Source organism: Lepisma saccharinum, chromosome 20 (genome assembly GCF_977018435.1).
Source record: "Lepisma saccharinum chromosome 20, izLepSacc3.1, whole genome shotgun sequence".
NCBI lineage: Eukaryota > Metazoa > Arthropoda > Insecta > Zygentoma > Lepismatidae > Lepisma > Lepisma saccharinum.
This window is the reverse complement of record NC_139248.1, coordinates 56,352,792-56,379,904: the sequence shown is the minus strand read 5'-3', so window position 1 is coordinate 56,379,904 and position 27,113 is coordinate 56,352,792. Positions and strand designations below refer to the sequence as shown.

At 38.2% G+C, this 27,113-nt stretch overlaps 1 protein-coding gene across 1 annotated transcript; it reads right to left on the bottom strand.

The window, feature by feature from the left end:
* Positions 1 to 578: 578 nt before the first annotated feature.
* Positions 579 to 26,906, bottom strand: LOC146003475 (neuropeptide Y receptor type 1). The gene is made up of 5 exons (XM_083141765.1): positions 26,432 to 26,906; positions 23,011 to 23,189; positions 18,845 to 18,988; positions 2,887 to 3,063; positions 579 to 902 (listed from the first exon to the last, which is right to left on the bottom strand). The coding sequence occupies exons 1-5, from the start codon at positions 26,904 to 26,906 to the stop codon at positions 579 to 581; spliced, it is 1,299 nt and encodes a 432-aa protein (XP_082997891.1).
* Between the last annotated feature and the right edge of the window lie 207 nt (positions 26,907 to 27,113).

Genomic DNA, 27,113 nt, shown 5'->3' with positions numbered 1-27,113 from the left:
TCGAATGATTATAAAAGTGTGTTTCTTAAGATGTATTTATAGTTCATTTTCAAAATTTAACAAAATCTACATACAATGCCTGTTTTCAACAAACCGATGACTTTTGTAGTCCAGGCTATGCCTGGAACGCCAAGCATTGAAATCTCGAACATCAAAATCATCATTTGATTCGGTATTTGTGTCTCGTTCAATGGCTGCCTTCAATTCGTCGACTCTTGTTGGATTTGCAGTGTAAACTTTATATTTAATGTATCCCCATGCAAAAAAGTATCGTAGCGTGAGGTCTAGTGAACGTGGTGGGTATTCTTCTGTACCCCTCTGTACAATCCATCTGTTCGATACATTGTCAAGTACTCTCCGCCCCTGCATTGAGAGAATGGGCTCTTCTTGGAATGTAACTCTTCCAACGTCAGTGCTTCAAAATGCAATGGACACTTGATTTATAAATTCCTGTTATAGTGTGCATACATTTTTGGACACCCTGTATATATTTTAAATTCACTTTGTGAACCTGCACAACACAACAATCATTTTCTTTAGCGAAGGTAATACATGTACGTGATAAATGCTGCCTCTAGTTAAAATCCGGCTTTAGGCTCCTGAGAAATGGGCATGGGACTAATTTTCGTCTGGGAGGGCACCTTCAGCTGTGGCCATCTTGTTTCAGTGTGGCAAGGTCCCCTCGGCACTAGAGTTTTCGCGTTCCTGGCGTTGTAGGTTTCCTTCCTCGCCGCCGTGTCGCTAGTGGAGGGCCTCTTCCTGCGGAACATCCAGGGAAAAGAAGTTCTGAAAGCACGTCGGAAGTTCTCGTTTGTCAGCGAGTAAATGATCGGGTTGAGAGCGGCGTTGCTGTACATCAGGTAGTGGGAAGCGAACCAAAGTGATCGGAACGCCTCGGTCACCTGAAAAGACAAGATAGAATCCACTCAGGAATCTAAACGGAAAAAGTGGAAGCCGCGATAGCGAGGGGGGATCGAACCTGTCAACTCTCCCCCGCATGGAAATTGGCATCGTTCATTTCAGCTTAGGTAAAAATACTTATTATTTCAATAAAGTAGGTGCTGGTAAATGCGCCATATGGTCACCTTTTTCTTAGACGACTAAGATAGAGACATCTGTTGGGCTGCTGCTAAACTACTAGACACTTAGGCTACATACAATGCTTCTCGAAGCAGATTGAGGCGTCTTTGGTGGCAAGCCTCCGTGCCGGCAAGTCAATAACGATTTGATGTTCAATATATTAATCCCAGAGGAGAGGCGCCCGGTCATCGGGAGATGCGGCGATGACAAAGCAAAATAATAAAAATATTGCTTTTTAAATATTTTAGGGAAGAAGAAAGAATAAATTAGAATATTCGCATATTTGAGCGAAATTAGTCAAGTAACACCATTAAACAGCTAGAAATGCGCAAGAGATTCGATAAGTTTAGCTCATCGAAAGGAGAGCCCAGTTCTACACCCCTCCCCCCATGCTCAACCGTCCCGCTGCGTTTCCGTTCAGTGCAATGGCGTCAGGTGGGCCAGCTCATCGCAGCAGGTGTGCGAATCCAAGGTCCTTCGACCGCTTTTCCCCCGCTTTTGAAGGTCTGGTCATAAGAGACTTTTTTTTAAGCCTCCTTGTTAACAAACACGGCAGGGTCTCTGTGACATCAAGATGAAACTTCTCATAATGTACAGCACTGTAAAGCATGCAACGCTCTTGTTTTTTAAGAGAAAAAAAACGTATTGAAGAGCATCGCAACTCAACTTACACAGAATACATGATGAAAGTAATGGCGCATAAGAAAGAAATATAAGTAAGCAAAAGCATAAATTTCCTCACGGTTACTGCTTGAAAGAACTGAAAAAAAAAAGCAGTTCTGGGTCCATTCTATTTTCTTCATAGTATTTCCTCTTTTAATTTTTTTGGAACCTGCGGTTCAAATATCGATTTCTGGAAAAAAAATGTTCTTGGTTTACAAAACACGAAGTACTTCCTGCTGTTTTGTGTTTACTATGCTTACAAATGACAAGATTCATCAAGATTTTTGTTCTCGAGGTGATGGACATACTTACTCAAACAAAACCTTTTCCCTAACATATCTTACTTTCACACCAGGGATGACCAAAAATATCAGGATTCCAGAAAATCTAAAAATCTCGATTCAAAAATTCTACTATCCGGATTTCGGAGAGAGAAGTTTAACAATTTTAAATGACAATTAAAAATGTCACGCTTCGCCACTGATTAATCCTTTAGGGAGCAATATTCCCAGGCCATGGTGATCAATTGTGTACCAATTGTGTATAAAGTTTATGATGAGTATGCGGATTTTGCAAAAAAAAATGGCATTTCGTGCGCTACTTTGTTAAATACATGGTCTGTGCAGACAATGTAAATTTGCCAAAGAAAAATTTACAGTGTTCCTTGAGTGGAAAGCATCACTTTCAGTAATGTCAGCTATTTAGCACAAAGAATTCGTCGCAAGAAGCTCTGGCGCATCCACTCTAACTTCCCTGGAGTCGTTCTAATCCCCTGCATCGACGTTAGGGGCCTTCATTTTGAACACTATTGTAAAGAGTGCTACGATACACTGTAGTAATGTCCGTATTACATCTACAAGCCGCATCTTTCAGTTATTTGATTCCACTGTCATCGGCAGCCCCAATTAGTTTTGGCTTATCACCTTTAACTTTCTAATGGCGCGTTTCCAAACCGGGGTTCCTTATCTGATATTGGTACTTGGACCAGTCTCCATCCACCCTACAATTTGATTGAAGTTTACGGAAACACCCTGTATATCTATGGACTAACTCTTCAAGTAGCCAATTCATCTTACAATTCAACATGCTCTTTGTTTACACTACCTTCGTTCTTACAATGATGGTGAGCAGTAAATACGTTACCTGGTTCATTTCATCATTCGCCAGCATCCATGTCCTGATGAAGATGAGCGTGGTGAATGGCATCCAGCAAATCAAGAAGACGATGACGACTGCAAACAGCATCCTCAGCACCCTTGTCTTGTAGCTCACGGAGGCTCTGTGTTCCCTGTGAAGCACCGTTTGCTCGTAGTGGTCCAGCTGAGGGAAGAACGGAAAGTCTATATTCGCACAATAAACATTTGCACTCATGACAACATATAGTCAACTCCGCTGTTGAATTTCGCTCATTGCCGTAGAGTAATGCAACACACAAAACGTCAAGCAGGGAAGAGAGTATTGCAGATGACCGTACACAATTAAGAAGAGAAACACTACTCTAATTGGAAATATTTAAATTTTAAGGGAGATTTCCAACTTTCGGCGTTGAATTTATGGGAGATTAGTCGCGACAAATTTTCCACATTTTTAGCGGAGTGGCATTACTCCATCAAATGTTTAGGGGAAACTGGCCTAAAATGACATACTTCTTGTAGAACGCCTAAAATAGGACAAGACTACAGGTTAGAAATCTGAGTTTATTGTAACCCATTCTTACATTCTTTAGCTACAATATTAAAATAATTAGAATGATATATGCTCAAAGAACAACTAGTAATAATCGTTTGAAGTGCAAGATGCAATTTTTCAAGTACTGAAATAGTACGCCTAAAATGACATAGTAAGTGATGGTAAAATGACATACTGTATAATTTTGATTGAATTGTTGTTTTAAGTCCACTTTATGCACAGAAAGGCTAATCGGGACTGGAACTACAGTTTAAAGTGGGATCCGAACCCCTATGTGCCTCCACCGGGTATCGAACCCGGGACCCCTTGATTTCAAGGCGACGACGCTAAGTACAAGATAAACGTTTCCTCATTTTCTGTATTAGGGTGAAATGACATACTGTAATTTTAGGCTTATCAGCAGACATCGGATTTTATGTTTTTAACCTATTTTTTCCTTTACAGGTATGTAAGAAATAATAAGTGATGTCAGCGTTTCGTTAAAAAACGCAACACCTGAAGACGTTTTATAGTTTATAGTTTGCTTGTTAGAACCTGTTTTAGGTATATGCTCCTAAATCAAGTATTTTCTTAGGTTTTTATATATTTTTAAAGGTTTTACATGATTTTTATGTCACACAGAGGCATTTGCTTCGTTTGGTTACGAAAAGAATTCAATAACGAGCGTGTTCGAAACGTACACTGCAAAAAAAAAAAAAAAGTGTGTTTGGGGTGAGTTTCGCTCTTTGGAGGCTTCGAAGGTCAGAATACTCGGAATCCTCACCCTTTTGAGTGAGTTTCTCCTCCCTACCCTAGGGTGAGTGCAGATCTGTCGTGAAAACCTTCCCTATACACCCCTTTGGGTGAGTTTCGGCTGCACCGTGATGCCACATGTACAAACTTTCCCACTGAAAATCCACTCACAGGCCTTGTCATAGCGAAAGAATTTTGCCGACATGACAACGTTTGTCGTCCTGGACCCCCTGCCAGGCTCTCCGAGGCAATTTTTTCTACCTGCTGAACCCTTTTCCCAACAAATTATCACCCTGTAGCAGTTCTCTAAATATTCAGCAGAGGCGCTGTACTGCAAGTGGCGCTGGTTCGAGTGACGAAATCGTGAAATACTTTCAAAATAGGTCGAAAACCTGAAGTCCGTCGACGTTGTTCGTGTGGGGGAAACTAGCGGTCGAGGGACCTTGGAATAAACCTGTCAGTTTCGAGATCCCTGTGATGTTTTAATAAGTAGAAAGTGTACGAAATAAATAACTGTATGTTACATGTAAATTTCAGGAATAATCTATTTGAATAGTCATTTCTTCTTTTCAAGTACAATTTCACTGCTTTACGTCAGTAATTAACAAAATTTAAGCCGAAAGAAAAATATGATTTTTCCTCACTTAAACAAAGGAAATACATGTTTATAGCCTGAAAGAACGTGTGACATATGCAATCGTGCAAGTGCATACAAATTAAGGCATAAGAACTGTGTTTTTTTGTTTACAATATTTCTTCTTTCTTGTTGTTCGAACCTGTATGACTGTATCTTTGTAGTTATTTTCTCATGAAAATATAATGTGCCTTCATTATCAATGTTATCTTGGAGAAGTAAATTTTGTTACCTGGAGTCGGTATTTCTAGTGTTCATTCATAACGCTTATCTGTCGGGCTGCATTACACTTTTCCTATTCTTATTTCATTACTTTTTTCGGGTAGGAGAAAGTTCTTATGCAAAACACAGATTACAGATATAACACCAGGAGTACACATCCTGAGTACTCAATGTAATTGGAATTATTTTTTAACGTTTAAATAATTTGTTTAACCTTACTATTTTACAGTAAGTTTAACGAGAGGCGTCAAGACAATTCTCTGTGCTGAGATGTAAAATAAACTTAATGTTTAAAATGTGACCCCACCACAATTAAAAATTTAATATTTCCGAAGTCACTGGGATTATCGTAAAGGATTATGACCATAAGAGAAGGGTTATGCCTTCTTGTTATGAGGCACGTAGCCAGGGGGAGGGCTAAGGGGGCTGAAGCCCCGAAATCCTACAAATATCTAATTTAAATAGTGCATAGAGGTAATTAATTTTACTTACTTAGCATTATTAAACATTAGATCGAAAACAGTTTAGTGTATAATAGAGGAATCAGTATATATTTTTATATTCTACCATTTAATCCAAAGAATAAATGGATCCACAAGCTCTCAAAATTTATAGATTTCTTTGTGACAAGTCATACTATATAAACTTTATGAGTAAAATTTGGGCAAAACTTTTAAAGCCTTTTACTGACGGAATGTGTAAAGGATAATAACAAAATACAATAACTATGAATTTCAGTACACTAACTGTACAAAATGTAAAAAAAAATGGACAATGTGTTGGATATACACTCATACAGTGGATCGAGTAGCAGTCTCTCTCCATTTACACAATAATAATAATAATAATAACAAATAATTTGGATTAAAATTGGTTTATTTTCAATAACTTATAATAGTTGTTATTGTAAAATGATAATTATAACCACGGTAAACTGGTAATAATTATTATTGTCATTATTCTTTCTACCAATCAATGGCCTGTCCCCTTCTGCAAATATTTCTGGCGACGCCTGTGGTGATAAGGATGAGTCCCCCCCCGAAATAAACGGGCCTGTGTTATAGTCATGTTCCTAGAATTCCCATCCTTCCTGCATTTGAAATTCTTTATTAAAGTTCTCTGCCAAACAACTTACGTACGCCACCAATATGACATGTGACGAATACTTCAATTTGCAATTTGACGAATGGCTTAATTGTAACGATGGGGATAACACTGATGAGACAAAGAAAAGGACATATTCAAACTTTACCCAAAATTTGAACCTAGAACACTCTGCTTCGTAGTTTACTACACCAACGACTATCTTTTGCATTTATTCAAAAGGTATGCCTAAGTGCAGTAACTCCAACAACAAACAGTCTAGTAGAAAATGTTTCATCCCACTTTGCGTTTTATCCTTGCAAGGGACCGCAACTCCAGAAGACATTCAACTTTCATTACTTTTCCCCCACCCCTACATCACAGTCAATGTTCAACCTAAAATGCTTATCCATATTTTTGAAATCTTTAGAGCAGCACAAACAAAAATCATAAAAGCTTCTAAATAGGTCCGCTTATCTAAGTATTCAAAAGAAATTTTGGTTAAGCTAATTAATTTCAATGAGCACATAATACCATAAACGCAGTTCCAATTTGTTATTCTTGTTTCATTTCCAAATATACGCTACATTTAATGAGGCAAGTTGGTTCCCTTTCTGCGCCACTGTCTTCAAATAGATGTGGCAACAAATAAATTTTGCAAGGACGTGTTGAATACCATACGTGAATATCCTCCAAAGTTCCGTTTCTGGACTTTCTCTCCTTTTCCTTTGTAACGAGCAACCCCTTGCTGTGCGCGTCACCCGTCAATGCACCAAATCTGAAGTCTTCCCTGGGAATGACATTACAAGTCGAAGCAATGTTTTATTTCGGGTACACGATTATATTCCTCTGATAAACGCTGTGATTAAAATTTCTAACTAGCTTTGAAAGCTTTTTCTTGAACAAACTGTACAAAAGTTAATTGTCCTCGTCCGTGGCAGTGCGGTCTAAGGCGCTGTGCTTTGGGCTCCGACGGCATGGGTTCGAGTCCGCCTGGGTTCAGTCTCTGGGTTCTCGGCCTGTGGCAACCCACCATCGTGAGGAAATTGGCGAGCTACGAGTGAGTAGTGTAATCCGGTCACGGATATTTCCTATAACGGCTAGGGGTTAAACGTGCTGACCCCACGTCACCCCATTACTGGTTGAAGATCTCCACACCTCTAGGTAGGATTGTGGGATGGAGCCTGGCAGCCGGGAGATAGGTCAAGCCCTTCGAGGGCTGTAGAGCCACGGGTATTATGATTATAGAAGTTAATAACAAAATTTAATGATATAAGCATCTCAGTCAAGTTACTGTTGCGCTGAAAATTCATTTATCAAGTGGATCGAGAAGAAAATTCTCTCCAAGGAGGATATAATAATAATAATAATAATAATAATAGTAATGATAATACATTTGGAATAAAATTGGTTTATTTCAATTAGTTTATAACAATAATAATCATAAGCATGATAATTATTATTGTTATTAATATTACTGTTTGAATTTTATTGTTGGCCGGACCACCCCTATAAAGAATTCTGCTTGCTTGTAATCCACGCGCACGTCACCTACTAAATCAAGAGATTATTATTATTATTGGTTTGGATATATACGTGGACCTTTTCATAAGCCAACTAATTGACCGTCAAGCATTCGGTAGCAAAATCCTTGAGTCTACTATTCAACGTGCTCGGTCACGGCTAACTTATTACATTTATTTCAGACAGTTTGCATTATACTGGCACGTAAGATTTCTCAAAATATGGTCAACTGAAGTGAATCAATGCCATTGAACATAGGATTACTTTTACAAAAAATAATAAAAGTGCAACATGAATTTAGGTTACAAACTGAGACGAGAGTCGTGAATGAAGGAACCTTTCGTTCTTCGCCAGACGTTGCTGTAAGCAGACTCGTTCTCGTTGCTCTTTCTTTCCCGAAGGAAAAGCCTCGGTCTCGTTTAGATTATCTCAATAATAAATATATAAGAAACGTTTAAAGACATTTAGTAATAGGACTTAAAAACGAAAATTTTAGAAAATTAAACATCTTTAAATAAAAAGTAAATCAATTTGCATATTAAAGAAATTTTGATTTTAACGAATTCTAAAAATAATTTACACTACGATTTACCAAACCCTTGAACAATACAAGGCTTTCGGACAGTATGAGTCTCGATTATACAGACGGCTGTCACTCTCGGTCTTGTCTTCATTTTAAATTGTGCTCGGTTTCAGCCAAAGTGGCACAAAAGCGAAGTAAAATAAATCAAATCAATCAATCAAAATAATCATAATACGTAATAATAAATTTTATACCAACGGCCGATCTTCCTTTAAAAATTTCTGGTTTTCTATTGTTCTAGTCAACAGTCGAAGGCAATCGATATATGTAATACCTCGAATGACGTGTCTGCCTGCCAGTGAGAAAGAAAAGAAAACAGCATTATTCCTGCTTACCACTATCTAAGATACAGTTTTATTAGTAGTGCAAGGCCCTGCATTCAACGACTAGTTAAAAAAAATGAAGTTACTTATTGTATTTTGGATGATACGTCCTTCATATCTTCACATTCACGCTTGTTTATTAACTATCTGGATTATTTTTAAAAAATGTTATTTTTCGCAAGTTCTCGTGTCCATTGGCAATATGTACAAATAATTTATCTTATGGAAATGGCTATTTCAACAGTCACTCACCCAGGCTCGAACCTGGACCCCAAGTGGCGAGAGCGTTGCACCACAGCTCTGCACCCTGTCCATGGGGGTCCCCTTATTGAGAAGAACTTATTGCTTACAAATCCCGCAGGAAGAGTACATTATCTTTGGTAACGACCACCATATAAGTTATATTTTCTGGAGTTCTTTGTTCCAATCAGTATATTAGGACACTACAGTAAATGCAAAGACAATATTTTCAACAATAAGACATTAAATACTCATTTATTATTATAAAATTTTCATTACAGATTATTGTAACGAACTGATAATAACCAGCATTACACAATAAACGCAGTTTGAACTTTTCTTTATATAAAAGCGACAAAAAAACATTCTCATGTTCACATTAGTTTTTTAGGGGGTAAAAATCTAGATTTTTGGTCAACTAATCATGTGTATTAGAAAGTATCAATGTCAACTATTAACTAATAAGTTCTGGGGAAGTTTGAAGTTGTTTGTTGCGGAACCTGAATCAACTGCCCTTATCCTCCCACCCCCTACTATAGGGCTGTTCCTGGGAGAATTACAATATTATATTCTACATTAATATTATTATGAAGTACTTATCTCTGTGAAGGAAAGCCGGTCTCCATGGCGGAGTGGGTAGCGCAGCGAATCCAGGCCTGGGGATGTGTTTTCTTTGCGAGTGTCCCTTCATGAATTTAATCATATCATCAATTCATCCTCATCTTCGCGATTAGCCAAAAGTGACACAAAAGCGAAATAAAATAAACCAGCTCAATCAATTTGTGGAGGAGAGAAATTCTGTCCTTTATTTTCTTAGGACTTTGGTATCCACAGAGCGCTTTCAAATTGAAACAAACCAGTGGCGGATCCAGAAGTTACAGCTGGGAGGGCCGAATTTCATTCGAATGCCTCACCTCACCGAACCTCAATTCTAACATACACTTGCACTGCTATATATAAACAACATATTATACTGTAAACAGGAACGAAGCTGTTTTTTGTGTTCTAGAAGATAGAGAATTCCTTTGCAAAAATAGAGGCCGAGGACTGGAATAGGTGGTTATTATTGTATCATAATGCCTCTTGACCTCCTATTGCCACAATATAAACTGAATGAGCAGATATGAGAAATATAGTGAATACGCACAGAACACGAAAGCCTATTCCCTCAAGGGGTCTCAGTTCAATTTCATTTTGAAGCATATTGCACAGTGATTCAATACAAATTTAAACTGTAGTGTCAGTTTCGATTAGCTTATCTTGATCATAAAGTTGACTTATTTTATAAATATTATCGAGCCTTTTAAATTTGGGGATAAAAGGCGGAACATCTGAGTCTCAAAAATATCAGGTATAATATCATATCCAAGGACTGGCAGTTGGGAAGGGAGATCGCTCCCATCACCCTCCCAGTGGATCCGCCTGCCACAAAAGTTGTCTAAACCACTCCCACCCCCAAAGATCGTTGCTTTGTTTAAAGGACATTCACTTTCAGTGTCTTTTGTTGCGAGTCACGCGTCGTATACCGCGCGCTTTTCGTGGGGACCAATCGAAGGACGTCTGGGACAAGCAGGACGTCATCCCAGAATAGCCTTGCCGTTGACATTGTGTGAGGTCGTCTGTGCCGCGGGCCAGAATAGTTTGTCTGCTGAGTGGGTATTTGAAAGTGAAGATAAGAAAGCAGGATTCGAAGGTAAGTAAGTTCAATAACGTTTTCAATATTTTACACTGTAAGTTTTCTTTATATATGCTCAGATTGTCCTATCCGAAATGCTTAGACCAAAATGTGTTTCACATTTCGAAATAATGACAGTACACGGTGAGAGGGCACTGTTTAGCATGCAGTGTGAGCCCTTTCAATACACACACTCTATACTAGGGTGAGAAAACTCACCCTATGGGAGGAAAAACACACTCTATACTAGGGTGAAAAAAACTCACCCCAATATGGGGTGTGGAAACTCACCTTTTGGGGACGTCTATTTGTGACAAGCCAAACTCACCCCAAAAGGTGAGTTTCCACACCTTTTTTTTCAGTGTACTCTCTGTCGATTTCCCTTCCTCCAATTCCTTGGTGATTTTTCAAAGCTCTAAACAAAGCAAAATGTCTGGTGCCACTGTTACGTGTACAATCCAAAGTGGTCTGATCTGTGTGGTCTTAGTCACTTTCGCGTCACTTAGGTGCCTTGTGGCATTCACGCCTTGCAAACTAACATTTCAGCATTGAAGTTTGCACCACTGACTGTTATTATTGAAAGATTATTTTCAGCATATAAATGATCCTCACAGACAAAATTGCAGAGTTTGACTGTGGATAACATGAAAAAATGAAGAAGAAAATGCCTAACTATACGGCGAAGAGTAGATTTTAGTAGCAAATTTCCAATGGTAAGTTCTGCCATCGCCGTAGGGTTAGGCAACACACACAACGTTATGCAAGATAGTGCATATTTCAGGATATAGGTGTCCCATTTTCATTGCCGGTGACTATACCTAATCAGCATTTTTCAGGAATTTTCAACTATTTTAAGTTTTTTGAAAGTACTTCAATATTTTTTGAGCCTAACTTAAGATTTGTAGAACCTATTTTAGGATTTTTAGAGCCTATTTTAGGAGCCTAAAAGCACACATTTTAGAACTTAAAACTCAGAGGTCTACTTATCAGTAATGTGTCGTTTTACCCAACAACATGAACAAAAATTATGAGGTATTTTTCTCAGACGCCAATAGAACATTCCACGCGACAGTACATTCTCATTTAAGCCATTGCAAGGGTGTCACAAGGGGAGATTATGGCGCAGGTTGCGCCATCGAGATTTCTTGGGGGGGGGGGGGATTTTTTCCATTCAAATAATATAAAATTCAAAATTTATATATTTTTCCAAAAAAATAAGTGAAAGTTTCACCCCTTAAATGTACCATATTTAATCCATTAGATGAAGAAAGGAAAGTGTTTAAGGGTATTATCGAAGGGGGGAGGGGGAGAAATATGTTGCATATTGGACCTTAATTGACAAGTGGGTTCTGGGTGGATTCTGAATTAAACTTTAAGGGGAACAATATCCAACTCTAGGTCTTAGATTATTGCGGGTATTTTAGTTAGGGGGATTGAGTATTAAATTGAAGGGTATCCAATTATTGTGTATTACTATTGTCTCAGACTGTTTCGGAAATTCTGGTGTGGAGACTGAGAATTCTTTTTTTGGAGGAGGCAATATCCACTCTTTAATATCAGTCTAAAATTGACATGGAAATTTTGGTGGTAGGATTGAGTATTAAATTTAAAGAGGGGAAATAGAAAGCTCTTGATAAAGTGTTAAATCTCAGATTGTCAAGGGATTTCTGTAGTGGAGAGAGAGTTCCAAAATTAAAGTTTGGAGACTATATTTAGCGATGTGGCTTCCACACGTTTTCGACCCTGAAAGCAGGGACCTGTAACGTAACGCAATTCATTGGTATTTGTCACCGTTCCGCGTTATTTCCGTACCGGGTACCGCGTACCGGCCCAAGTGCTGTGGACCGTTCCAAGGAAAATACCAGAACCTCTTGGTAAGGCGAACAGTAACGCTTCTGCTATACCGTTCCGTTCGTACCCGAGAGTGCTTCGGGGACGACAGCTTTGGGTACACAGAGTGGAACGTTAAAATACCCGTACCAGAAAGCATGGAACTTGTTCCTTATCTGAATGCCGGTTCCGTTACGGTACGTACCTCTCCTTAGAATCATACCGGTACAAATTCATGATGGGTATATCTGAACTTTAGGATCGGGTACAATTGTAACAAAACCTATTTTCAGCAAATCAAATGGGTATTGAATGGATCAGAAAATATATGTCACGTAACTCTTCATTTTAAAACTTTCATTGTTGAATTCTTGAAAAGAATAAGAACTAATATTAATTGAGGTTGTAGGCAATAAAATATAAATTATATATATATAAATAAATATGGAATCGTGAGATTTGTTATTAATAATGTTACTTTTATATAACCAATACACGTAATATTGGGTGCAAGGTGAACATATTTAAAAAAAATATTTTCAAGCAAGATATTGAAAGTTCGACATGATGATAGTTTATGTAATTAGAATATTACCAACTAATAATACATGTGGAAAAAAGGGAGAGTTAATGTACGCCATATTGAGTAATGTTACCATCTAAGTTACAGATCTGAAATTCGGGTTGACCTGGCATTGCCAATCAAAATTATTTTGGTAAAACTGGAAATTAGACGCCATATTGAAAAAAGTCACTTCTTAAGATAGAGAAGTGAAATTCGGTTTGGTGGTAGATCTTGCTAATTAGTGCATGTTAAATCAACATAATTGTTGAAAACCGGAAGTTGATGGACGCCATATTGAAAAATGTTACTTCTTAAGATATAGAAGTGAAATTCGGTTTGACGGTAGCTTATGTGAATTAAAGCATGGAAAATTGACATGATTGTGGAAAACCGGAAGTTCATGGACGCCATATTGAAAAACGTTACTTCTTAAGATAGAGAAGAGAAATTCGATTTGGTGATAGATCTTGCTAATTAGTGCATGTTAAATCAACATGATTGTGGAAAACCGGAAGTTGATGGACGCCATACTGAAATATGTTACTTCTTAAGAAAGAGACGTGAAATTCGGTTTGACGGTAGCATATGCTAATTCGTGTATGGCAAATCAACATGATTGTGGAAAACCGGAAGTTGGTGGACGCCATATTGAAAAATGTTACTTCTTATGATAGAGAAGTGAAATTCGGTTTGGTGGTAGATCTTGCTAATTAGTGCATGTTAAATCAACATGATTGTGGAAAACCGGAAGTTGATGGACGCCATATTGAAAAACGTTACTTCTTAAGATAGAGAAGAGAAATTCGATTTGGTGGTAGCATATGTTAATTCGTGTATTGCAAATCAACATGATTGTGGAAAACCGGAAGTTGGTGGACGCCATATTGAAAAATGTTACTTCTTAAGATAAAGAAGTGAAATTCGATTTGGTGGTAGATCTTGCTAATTAGTGCATGTTAAATCAACATGATTGTGGAAAACCGGAAGTTGATGGACGCCATATTGAAATATGTTACTTCTTAAGATAGAGAAGTGAAATTCGGTTTGACGGTAGCTTATGTGAATTAGAGCATGGCAAATTGACATGATTGTGGACAACCGGAAGTTGATGGACGCCATATTGAAAAACGTTACTTCTTAAGTTAGAGAAGTGAAATTCGATTTGGTGGTAGATCTTGCTAATTAGTGCATGTTAAATCAACATGATTGTGGAAAACCGGAATTTGGTGGACGCCATATTGAAAAACGTTACTTCTTAAGACAGAGGAGTGAAATTTGGTTTGATGGTAGCTTATGGGAATTAGAGCATGACAAATGAACATGATTCTGGAAAACCTGAGTTTGATGGAATTCATATTTAATTTTTAATAAATATAAACTGAATCGACACTCAAATGTATTTCTTTTTCAACATGGCGTCTATCAACTTCTAGTTTTACAGACAGCATATGCATTGTCCATGTTCGAATTAGTAAGCGCAATAATCTAATCGAATTTCACTTCTTCATCTTAATAAATTGCATTTTTCATTATGCCGTCCATCGACTTTCGGTTTTATAATATCATATAAATTGACCATGTTCTAATTAACATAAGCAATCACCAAAGGAAAGAGGAATATTAAAGTAAATTTTTCCGTTAACGTCCGGTTTTCCCTAATCATGTTGATTTCCAATGCAGTAATATCCATAATATCATAAAACCGAATTTCACTCCTCTATCTTAAGAATTAACGTATTTCAATATGGCGTCCACCAACTTCCGGTTTTCCGGAATCATGTTGATTTGCCATGCCCTAATTCCCATAAGCTACCTTCAAGCCGAATTTCACTTCTCTATCTTAAGAAGAAACATTTTTCAATATGGAGTTCATCAACTTCCGGTTTTCCGGAATCACGTTGATTTGCCATGCTCTAATTCCCATAAGCTACCTTCAAGCCGAATTTCACTTCTCTAGCTTAAGAAGTAACATTTTTCAATATGGCGTCCACCAACTTCCGGTTTTCCGGAATCACGTTGATTTGCCATGCTCTAATTCCCATAAGCTACCCTCAAGCCAAATTTCACTTCTCTATCTTAAGAAGTAACATTTTTTCAATATGGCGTCCACCAACTTCCGGTTTTCCGGAATCACGTTGATTTGACATGCTCTAATTCCCATAAGCTACCCTCAAGCCAAATTTCACTTCTCTATCTTAAGAAGTAACATTTTTCAATATGGCGTCCATCAACTTCCGGTTTTCCACAATCATGTTGATTTGCCATGCTCTAATTGCCATAAGCTACCTTCAAGCCGAATTTCACTAGTCTATCTTAAGAAGTAACATTTTTCAATATGGCGTCCACAAACTTCCGGTTTTCCGCAATCATGTTGATTTGCCATGCTCTAATTCCCATAAGCTACCTTCAAGCCGAATTTTACTTCTCTATCTTAAGAAGTAACATTTTTCAATATGGCGTCCACCAACTTCCGGTTTTCCGGAATCACGTTGATTTGCCATGCTCTAATTCCCATAAGCTACCTTCAAGCCGAATTTCACTTCTCTATCTTAAGAAGTAACATTTTTCAATATGGCGTCCACCAACTTCCGGTTTTCCGGAATCACGTTGATTTGCCATGCTCTAATTGCCATAAGCTACCCTCAAGCCGAATTTCACTTCTCTATCTTAAGAAGTAACATTTTTCAATATGGCGTCCATCAATTTCCGGTTTTCCACAATCATGTTGATTTGCCATGCTCTAATTCCCATAAGCTACCTTCAAGCCGAATTTCACTTCTCTATCTTAAGAAGTAACATTTTTCAATTTGGCGTCCACCAACTTCCGGTTTTCCGGAATCACGTTGATTTGCCATGCTTTAATTAGTATAAGCTATCGTTGAACCGAGTTTCACTCCTCTATCTTAAGAAGTAACATTTTTCAATATGGCGTCCATCAACTTCCGGTTTTCCACAATCATGTTGATTTAGCCGTGCTCTAATTAGCATAATCTACCTTCAAACTCAATTTCACTTCTCTACCTATTTTAAAAGTAATGGGGCCTACTGCACATGCCTCCTAATAACAGGTTGCCTGAATGACGAATATCGACCTTCTGCGCAGGTCGTTGTAATTAGTATAATATACATGAGCTTGTTGAAACTAATTGTTTCTATTGTTAATAGTTTGCCAGAGTGACGGTCTTCAAAATTTTTGCATAGCTGATGCCATTATTAACAAATTAATGAAAGATAAACTAGATAGCTCTTATACATATTTTTCGGATAAATGAAATCCAGAAAGATCACGAATTACTTTTTTCTAAAGTTATTATAATTAGTTTTAAACAAAGAAGTGTATATTTATCGGTATTCCTTTTGCTGCTGTGGAATGTTGATTGACAGTAAACTGTTATGATACGTACTGTAAGTTCCTGTTACAAATGTTACCCGCTTCATCCATTTCTATCTACGTACCGGTATTTTAATAACAAGCGCTGGTCATTGTGCTTCAGTACCGGTTACCAACTTGTGGTTCCATTTCGTACCCGGTAGCCACCGTTCAGGTACAGTATGTACGGGTACGATCGTACCCGTTCCATCCGAGACCCGTTCCACTCAGTACCTGAAGCGAATGGGTCGTTGAGTAACGGTACGCCTAATTTACCCAGGTTGTAGGTAGGTCCAATCTGTCCGGTACTGTGTGGAACGCCAATGCCATTGTAACGCATATCGATAGTTCCGTTCGTAACTTGACAGCGTTACAAGTTGGGTTACGTTACAGGTCCCTGCCTGAAAGTGCCTAAGGGGTAGCTGGAAAAGACTAAATATCTCGGGATCTTAAGAAAGTATTGACATCCCATTAAATTAATATTCTTGAAAGCCTGCAAAGAAATGAATGTAAACATTTAATGTAAATGTGTTACTAGGATGCGTGTTTGGCCCTTTAATGAGGTGAATGTGATATTTATATACTACAGCTGCATTACAAGACAGGCTATATTCTCGATTATGATGAACAATTTTAGGGGTGGTCTTGAGTGATGGGCACCCTGTTTAGGGAGGAGGGGCAGATCAAGTATAGTGTTCTGTAAAGCTAAGAAAAAAGTTACTTTCGGTAGACACGCTGTCGAGATTAAATACGTTGTGTGGATTACGATATGGTTTGAGGGCGCGAATGATATGATTTGGAGGGGACGCATGACATGATTTTTGGGGGGTGCACCATTGGCCTTGGGGGGGGGGGGGGGCAACCCTGAGCCATTGAACACTATGCACAGAAATTCCTATTGTTAGGCCGATAGTGTACAGTTTAAGATGTGCAAATACATTTCCCGTTACTTGCAAGAGAAAACTTCACCACCTAGTTTTTCACAAAATTACGTGCCAACAACAGCACATTCGTCGTACACATTAGGGTAGGAAGGACTGAATTGCCTTCGCCTGTAAACCTCCACATTCGAGAAACACGCACTATGTCATTTTAGGCCAGTTTCCCCTATGTAATGAATAATATTATACAAAAGAATGAATTACATTATATATAATATACAGATCAAAATAGAGAATAAAAATTTACAAATTTGCATGTTTCTTAGTTCTAACCTACATGAAATTGCCCACTGGTGCTGCAGAAATGAATCAACTGCTGCAAGATATTACGTCACTTCCAAGAACTTGAAGTTTGGCATGGCTCGAGTGAGCTGAAATTTCGCGATCTTCATTCAAATGAAATATGGGAAAGAAATAGAATGTCAATGCGGAAGCCGGGAAGGTCCAAAAGAATTAGCTTTAATACGGGAGTTACCGGGAAAAACGGGAGAGTTGATCACCCTATCCTACACAAAACCATGACCATTGACTTCTTTCACTTCTGAGACTCTGTTCCTGGAAGAGGATCTCGCTCCTTTCGAGCGAAATATTAAACCTAGCTTCCCCGAAAGGGGCCCAGGCCCATCATCTCTATTTTTTCGATTTTTCAATTTTAAATTTTCATAAAAAATTGAAAATTAATTGCATTGTTCCCTTTGTGTTCCCAATATTATTTTTTACTCTTGTTCATAAAAACAGAATATGTAAAAAGGAGGAAAAATGAACTAGGTAGTCAGCCTATCAGGCGCCATCTTTCAATGAGTGGTAGTTGAGACACTTATGCATAGGCGGAGTTCTGGAGCGGGCAGGGAAGGGGGCCTTGCTCCCAACTTAAAAAAATACTAAAAAAATAACACATGATTAAGTTCAGTTACAACATTTTTGTTAAGAAGCCATACCGCAAATCTTGACGTTTGGCATTTTGGCATGTGCGGTAATTGCGCCGCAATAGCGTGTCTTAGACGATTTGATTGATGTGTACAGTTTGTACAGAAAGAAACACGTAAAATGACTTTGTGTTGAGTCAACAGTTACTTTTCAATTTAATTTTTCTGAAATTTCTGAAGCTTACAATTGTACCGTAACTTTTTTAAAGTAATACGAGTATTGTATCAATAAAAAAATAATGAAATGCAAAATGCAATAATCGTACTGTTTTGCTTCTTTTAAAACTGACAACCAATATACTAATTAATATTTGTTTACTTAAGCGAGGAAATTTAACATTTTCAAATCTAAAAGGCCTAAAACTCAGTGTTTTTAAGTTGTTGTTTTTTTAATTTCCCGGGGAAGGCCTCCGAACCCCTTATAAACTAGGGGATATTCAATAACCCTCAGGTACATCATATTCTACTCCCAGAGTCTGGCCCCCCAAAGCAAAAGCTTAAACTCCGCCCATGCACTTATGGCAGTTTTAGTGTGTGACACTTATGCAATAATTGGTTACAATTTCTTATTATGGTATTTTTTTTTAATTATTATAATTAATAAACAACTGCACAATTATTACCAACAATATTCAATACCAAAAATGTTTCCTGAATTTTAATAACAAAAAAAGTGTGGGCCTGTGATCCCCCCACAGGTAAGTAAGTTTCTCGTACGGCAAGCTACGGTTAAACAAACAAAGCTAGGTTTTGTTTCAACTAACCTTAATCAAGATGGCCGAGTAACAAACGAGCATCACCGCGAGAGGGAACCACACCATGACGCCGATGAGGACTTGCCAGTAATAACTCAGGACCGCGGTGTTCTCCTTGCAGTACTTCTCCAGAAAGTTGCTCCACTGCCGTTCCTGTAATTCCAAAAAATACGCTTCAACAATGAAATTATCCCAAACTTAATCAGTGCTGCTGCTTATACAAGGAAGAATCAAATGATACCCTTCATTTATTTTTGTTTCTTACCTAGTAGATTTCTGTATGTAAGGTTGCACAAGTTTGCTACATGTCAGCACAGGCCTATTGCTGATCTATATATACTTTCAAGTTTCAGTTAGTGCCTGTATACTTCAAGAATAACAAGTCTTTGGGATCCACGTGCAGTCACTTATGAGTAGACCTCGGATTTTATGTTTTTAACCTATTTTTTCCTTTACAGGTATGTAAGAAATAATAAGTTATGTCAGCGTTTTGTTAAAAAACGCAACAACTGAGGAAGTTTTATAGTGCCTAGAAAAAACTATTTTCCTTGTTAGAACCTATTTTAGGTTTATGTCACTAAATCAAGCCTTTCTTTAGATTTTTATATATTTTAAAAGGTTTTACAGGATTTCTATGTCACACAGAGGCATTTGCTTTGTTTGCTCACGGAAAAATTCAATGACGAGCGTGTTTGAAAAGTACTCTCTGTCGATTTCCCTTCCTCCAAGTGGATGGTGATTTTTGAAAGCTCTAAACAAAGCAAACGATCTGGTGCCACTGTTACCTGCACAATCCAAAGTGGTCTGATCTATGTGGTCTTGCTCACCTTCGGTGGTTTGTGGCATTCACGCCTTGCATACTAACATTTCTGCACTGAAGTTTCCTCCACGGACTATGCTTTTGTTGAAAGATTGTTTTCAGCATATAAGATGATCCTCACAGACAAAATTGCAGAGTTTGACTGTGGATAACATGAAAAAAGATTGTTGCCTAACTATACGGCGAAGAATGGATTTTAGTAGCAAATTTCCAATGGTAAGTTCTGCCATCGCCGTAGGGTTAGGCAACACACATAACGTTATGCAAGATAGTGCGTATTTCAGGATATAGGTGTCTCATTTTCATTGCCGGTGACTATACGTAATCACCATTTTTCAGGAATCTTGAACTATTTCAAGTTTTTTTGAACCTACTTCGGGATTTTTCGAGCCTAACTTTAGATTTTTTAGGGCCTATTTTAGGATTTTTAGAACCTATTTTAGGGTTTCTAGAACCTATTTTAGGATTTTAGAGCCTATTTTAGGAACTTAAAAACACACTTTTTAGAACCTGAAATCCGAGCTACTTATGAGCCACCGCGAAGACCTTGCCACCCATCTGCCTGCGAACTAAGGCCATTGTCAGATTTTCTCCTCCATTAGTAAACTTGCTAGTGTGGTGAGCATACACAGAGATATTGAATTATCATTTGCCTAGAAATTGCTGTAAGTTTTAGACTGGCAGAGAGCAAGAAAGCACTCTTTTTCACTGGTGTAAGTGTGTATAGGAGGCGCCATCTTTAAAAAAACAAAAATGGCGTTTTGAAGCTCACTTCATTAGTGTTGCAGCCTTCAGCTCGTTTTGTAAATAACAGTTGATACCTCATGTAAATTTGAGCTGTATACAGTCTGTCCTGTAATATTTATTGGACTTTTATGGCTTTCATTTGACTCATGTAATATTTATAATTATAGTGAAACTTGTATGGATATTTAAAAGTAGCAAAGCACCAATACTTACAAAAAAGGAAATATCAACTCGGTATTTCGATACTTTGTAACGAGCACAATAGTTACAATGTTGTGATATGTTGAGTTATGATGAGTTTATAATGTGAATTTATGAACGTACGTGTTCGAAATGAAACAAATGACTATCGAATATAGTAAAGAGTTTGTAAAAAGTTATGTACCGTGTCTAAGTTATGAATACAGAAATATTATTAGTAATTAGAAATATATTTAGTTTTGTGGCGATAAAATGTGTAGGTTTCAATAATTTGGCGACCAAGCCAAACCTACACATTTTATCCACAACAACCCAAATTTTCTATGTCGATTTCCTCATTGTCGGAAATCAAACTTTCATCAATCGTGTGTCCTTTTCGTGTTGATCTTTTCCCTTTATCTGTCATTATTTAACTATATTATTTAATTATATTATAATTTCGGCATTGACCCAGCGTCGTGAGAACAATTGGGAAGCTACTTCAAGAAGTAGTGGGCTCCGGTCACGAAAGCCAGGAAAACAGAGGCGATGGGATCCGATGCGCTGACCAGGCGTCACCCAATGAAAAAGTCGCTCTGGCAGACCCTGGCCCTTCAAGGGCTGTTGCGCCACGGAGTATAGTTGTTGTTGTTTTTTTAATTCGATAGTCATTTGTTTCATTTTGAACACGTACGTTCCTAAATTCTCATTATAAACTCATCATAACTCAACATAACACAACATTGTAACTATTGTGCTCGTTACAATGTGTGTATTTGGTGGCTTCCAATTTTGTTTTGTTCCTTGTCTTCTGCCGATCCTCGTGGCGGAGTGGTTAGCACGACGCTACGACGCTAGAGTCCCGGGTTCAGTCATGTGTCTTCTTTGTGAGTGTCCCTTCCTCAGTTTCATCAAATGATCACTCATCCTCATCTTTGCGACTAGCCAAAAGTGGCAAGCGAAGTAAAATAAAGCAAACCAATTAATCAATTTCTCGTCTTCTGCGTATATTATGTTGGTTGCAGACAGCACTGATCCCTTGGCCGACGCCAGACAAGCCGCTCTCTAAAATTCCTCTCCTTTCGATAAACCTCTATGTTACTGGATATTCTGAAACTTACTGCCCTGGAAATTTTCCTAAATGGTTATATTCTACGGAAAAAAATAACCGAATACATATGACGAGTACATAACACTATCCTTGGCAGAGGCGTGATCCAACAGCAATTCCATGTACACTCTGCCCCACGAATCTCTGGAGAAACAGAACTAAAAGCTGCGCTATGAGGATTCGAGAGGGCTCGACCAATGAGCTCGTCCGAGGCAAGTGAGTGCATGGAGGGGGAAACGCGGCTGCAGCTAGCAGCTGTTTGCTGCAACGAACTCTGCTCGGGTCCACCCACTCGCTACTTCCTCTTCTCTACCATTACGCATTGCCTTGCTCCACAGATTCCCGAGACAGAGTGTACTGCTGCCCCGATGGCGCAGTGGTAGCGTAGTTGCCTTGTAATCAAGGGGTCGCGGGTTCGATACCCGGTGGAGGAACATAGTGGTTCGGATTCTACCTTAAACTGTAGGTCCAGTCTCGATTAGCCTTACTGTGCATAAAGTAGACTTGAAACAGCAAATCAATCAATCAATCATGTACTGTAGCCCCTTAAAGCATTATGATTCACGTAGAAGTAGGTAGTCAAAACAGAGCTAGTATTGTTGTCATTGAAACCCAAACAAATCGTACGAATTGTGATGATAATGACACAACTTACCCAACGCTCAGTGTATTACGGTAATATGTACAGCGTGAAGGCCACCTTGGTTCTGTTTATAGTGTTAAACGAATTTTGTTTATTTTATATGGAACAATGCAAACGTAGATTAGAACGAATTCTAGTCTCGGTAAGGTACAAACAGAAATCCCCCCACCCCTGCCCTCCCTAGGTCTGCTGTGGTTGTGTAATGCAAAATTTGGTCGACAACAGAATCTGACACAGCTTGTAACTTTCGGCTTGGCAATAGCACATTGGTTATCCAATTGTAGGGCAAGCCCTAAATAATCGCTTTCCTGTACTCTTTCCCGGGAACCTCTGGAGCAATGCCGCGCATAACGGTAGAGAAGGGGAGAAAGCGAGTAGGCGGAGCGAAGTTCTTCACTTCTGAAGCTGGTTGTTGCAGTTGCTTTTTTGCCCTCCACGCAATCCCGTTCCCTATACTATGTCTTGGTTATCTCTGGAGCAGGCGAACGAAAACAAGTCTCTGCGCAAGTAGTAACGCGAGACGGTTTCACCAATGGACACGTGAGAGGAACGGGATTGCGTGGAGGGAGGGAAAGCGACTGTAGTTACCAGCCTTCGCAGCACCGTGTACTGCATCGCTCTGCCCAATCGATTCCCCCCCCCCCCATTTTCTTTGCCGCAAATTTTTATCTTACCTTGTACTCCCTGAAGATCATCAAAGGAAGTGCCAAAACAGCGCCAAAGACCCACGTCAGCGCCAAAACGACGTAAGTCTTCCTGTTGGTGAGTCGTTTATGGAGGGGAGAGATAATGGCCATCAACCTATCGTAACTGACCGCGATAAGACTGAACACGCTGGTTAGCATCAATGAACCTGCAAAGGACAATGAGCAGTATCAACAGAAACGCAAGTGTAAGACCTGCTTTAGACGGAAGCATTTTCATAACAGTTTTGGTAGCATAAATGCTACCCAAAATCTCATAGCAGGCAATACTTCACACGGAAGAATTTCAAGGAAAACATTCCGGTTAGCATTTGCGACTGGGATATGAAACGCGCAGAGAATGTTAGATAATACATACAGCACGATGGGCATTGTATAATAAGTAATACATTTAAAGAGAAAGAGAAGGAATTTAAAAGAGGAAATGATAATTTAATTGACGAGATATCGTTTAAACCATCTAAAGCTGTACACATTTTTTATAACGTTAACTAACCATCAATATTTCTGCCAATGAGCCAGTGTCTGGTGCTTACAATTGCAACAATTAATTTATTCCTCCACACGTGTACTGCATGTGCAATAAAATATGTATTTAAGCAGTGCCATTGATTTGTACATAAAACCTTTTTTGAAGAAAACGTTATTCCTCTCGGTTGAATAGTTATCGGCTTTTAAAAGTATGAAGTGATGCATTGTTTACATCTCACTCGACCGCCATTGCATATGCACTCGTAGACTAGATCTCGCTTCTGATTGGTTACGCTACGCAAAATGCTAAGGAAAATAGGACCGATTCTATATGTGAAAAATGCAATGGAATATGCTGTAGCATCGAAATGCTACAAGATTTCTTCACTTTGCACACGATATAATTCGGTCGTAACAGAAATGTCAAGAATATGCTAAGGAAAAGGATTTAGTTTAAAGCGGGCTTAACACAGGTACCTGAACAAAACGGATAGCAAGTCAAATAGCTACGTCAACTTGGAGTGCAAAGATTATATTTCACAATATCAAAGTTTTGTGTAGGTGCGTTTCAGGTGAAGTAGGTGCATTGGCACTTCACCCCATATTAATGAGCAAAATGTTTTTATTAAATTATCCTTATCACGTGTATTAGTAGAAGAAACGTATTTGTGCATTGTTGAGTACAGCTTTTGCCGTACCTGTCGATCCAGAAGTGCAGAGCTCTAGCTGGGAAAGCGATATCCATGCACACAAAGGTAGCCGTGTTACGTTGGTTGCCATGACAACCGTGACGTCACTGCTTTGCCATTACGTGATTGCAGGGATACGGGCAGACAAAGCAACCTTCTGCACTTGGAGGAGTTGAGCTGAGTGCGTATTATTAACCGTGTCCTTTTCTTTCATTTTTGCAGTCATAAGAGAAATATGATTTATAATTACAACAACAAAAAACATAAGGTGGGACAAAACACTGAAGTCTTAGCGCGTAATTGGATGTAACGAATTGCAACAAAGCCTGGATTTTCTAAAATTAGCATGCAACGAAACCTAGGTTCCTTGTCGTGGGCAATTCCACGAAAATCCTATCACTTTAGCATCCAGTTGGAAGCAGAGTTACCAATTTTAGCTATTCCCCAACGTCACAAAATTTTCAGCTTGGTGATTTTAATGTCACAAAGAAACTGTAAAAGTAACTGTTCGTATTGCAAAAAGTAGCTCAGTTACAGCTACAGACTTACTTCTAAAAGTAAAAAAATAACTGTTACTTGCAAACACTGACTGCAAGTCATTAGTTCAGGTGGTGCCCCTGATCGAATTTCCAAGAAATCCAGTTGAACCTTCAAAAATTGCACAGGAATACAGAATAAAGGAAAAATCACCGTAACCATGAAAAATCCCATTCCACATATTTCAATATACTTACAAAATTTTAAGCATTGTTTTTTTGAAACATATTTATGTACTATGTTCGCACGTTTAAATGCAGGCCCTGGTCATAAGCAAAGTTTGCTTGTGGACATACCTTTAAGTTTATTAGCATTTCAATGTTCAACTGGGGAACCAGGGGTGCCTATCCCCTCACTCAAAGCTCATGACGCACTCCCGAAAACGGTAGCACCCTCCTCCCATTTTGCTCAATTCTATGCTCAATTTATTTTCGAATAAATTACACATTTGTAAATAGAAACTTCGTGCTTCAAGTACACTGATGGGTAGTGATTCTACCGCATTATGTGAAACGCGAATCACAGCACTAGCCTCCATGTACCCCCTACCACAACTGGTTATTTGAATTATAAGAGGTGTAGAGTAGGTAATAATTAAAATAGGCGAATGAGGTTTGGCATAATATTTTGTGTTCTTCTATTGCAAATTTATTACTTTAACGTTTTACAGTGTAATAATCATAATTAGGCTTACCATACGTCCGGGATTAGCCCAGACAGTCCTGTTTTTTTTAGTGCTGTCCGGGGTTTTGAGAATCTGAACAGGAAAATAGCTACCGGTATTGAATATTCACGACCAATTTTTAAGATGTTTCAAAAGACTGATATTTCATGTACCAACATTTCTAAAATGGTTGAGTTTGCTATGTCTTTGCCTGGCATCTGCTCCGGTTCAGAGAGTATTATTAATTATGAGGTCTGCAGAAAGAGGTAGACTTGTAATATCGACTGTTAAACATCTGCTGAATGTTTAAATTAATTCAGAACTTTCATGTTGTGAATTTTATGATGTTATTAAAGAAAACAAGCCATTTCTGAAAAAAAAAAAGTCATGTCTAGTGAAAATTACAACTGAGTCAACTAACAGAACAGAGAAAACATCAGAAAATGTATTATTCAATTAAACATTTGAAAATTAATTGATTGATTTTAGAAAATAATGTTAATATTATTTCTTGTACAATTTATGGTTTAATGTTCCAATAAAATGTTAATGTTTTTAAGTAATTTCATTTTTTTAATTTTTTTTTTTTGTAAAAATACCTGAAATTCATCAGTAACGAGTTGATCGCGAATATGTCCTGGGTTGGACCCAAAAAATATGGTAAGCCTAATCATAACAGAATATCTCGCCGTCTCTCACCAGAGCCGTAGCTAGAAATTAACCGACCCATCTCTGATCGAGAGTCTAGTAACTTTGTATGTTATAATGTTAGTTTAAGAACTGACACAAAGCGCCAACGAAGAAATTCACATCAGTACAATTTATTCCTTACTACGACAAATAGAAGGATGAATAAAAATATCAATGGATAATTTGCCTGGTAATATTTGTGGACCCCACAGTACTTGTAAATTCCAATCAATAACTGCGTTCGAAATTCACACTAGACATACTTTATACATCTTGTTCATCAAACCATGTGATTGGCAAGAAAAATATAAACATTTAACTTTACATAAAGTAAACTTACATTGCAAGAATCCTTCAGTAAGACAGAAGAAAGAGCCAAGGACGAAATTCTGGAAGGAATCCATACACATGAAAATCCAAGGACAGCTCATTGCAGTGAGAAGGTCAGCAACAGCCATATTAGCGATGAACAAATTGATCGGCGTTCGCATCAAACGATTTTGTCTGATCACATGTAGCACAGCAATGTTCCCCAAAATACCACCAACAATAATTGGAAGGAAACTAACCGTCTTCATGCTTATTTCCAAGGTTGAATTTCTGATCCAAATGCTATTGGGGAAACTGAGGTTCGAAAAATTTTCGATCAGTACATCGGCGGCTGTAAGATAGAATGTATGGTAGTTGTTCCGAACGTCCATTTCAAGCTCTACTTGAAACAAATCTGAATCGCCACTACAATTTATTCCGACACTGTTGTTCTGTGCTGGACAATCATCCTGATCTCGCATCGAAACTCCTTTTATCAGACACATCTTTCAGAGAAAGCAGTTGCTTACAAACTGTGATGAATTGTAAATTAATACTGTAAATCTTGTTACACTAAAATACAACTAAATGATCGTTGCTTTCCCACTTTCTTCACACATCATACTATAGTATGTAACAACGACGTTTAGAAATGTTTATAATTCTTTACAATTCTGTTCAGCGCAGCCTTTTGTGTCCATGTTCTGGCAACA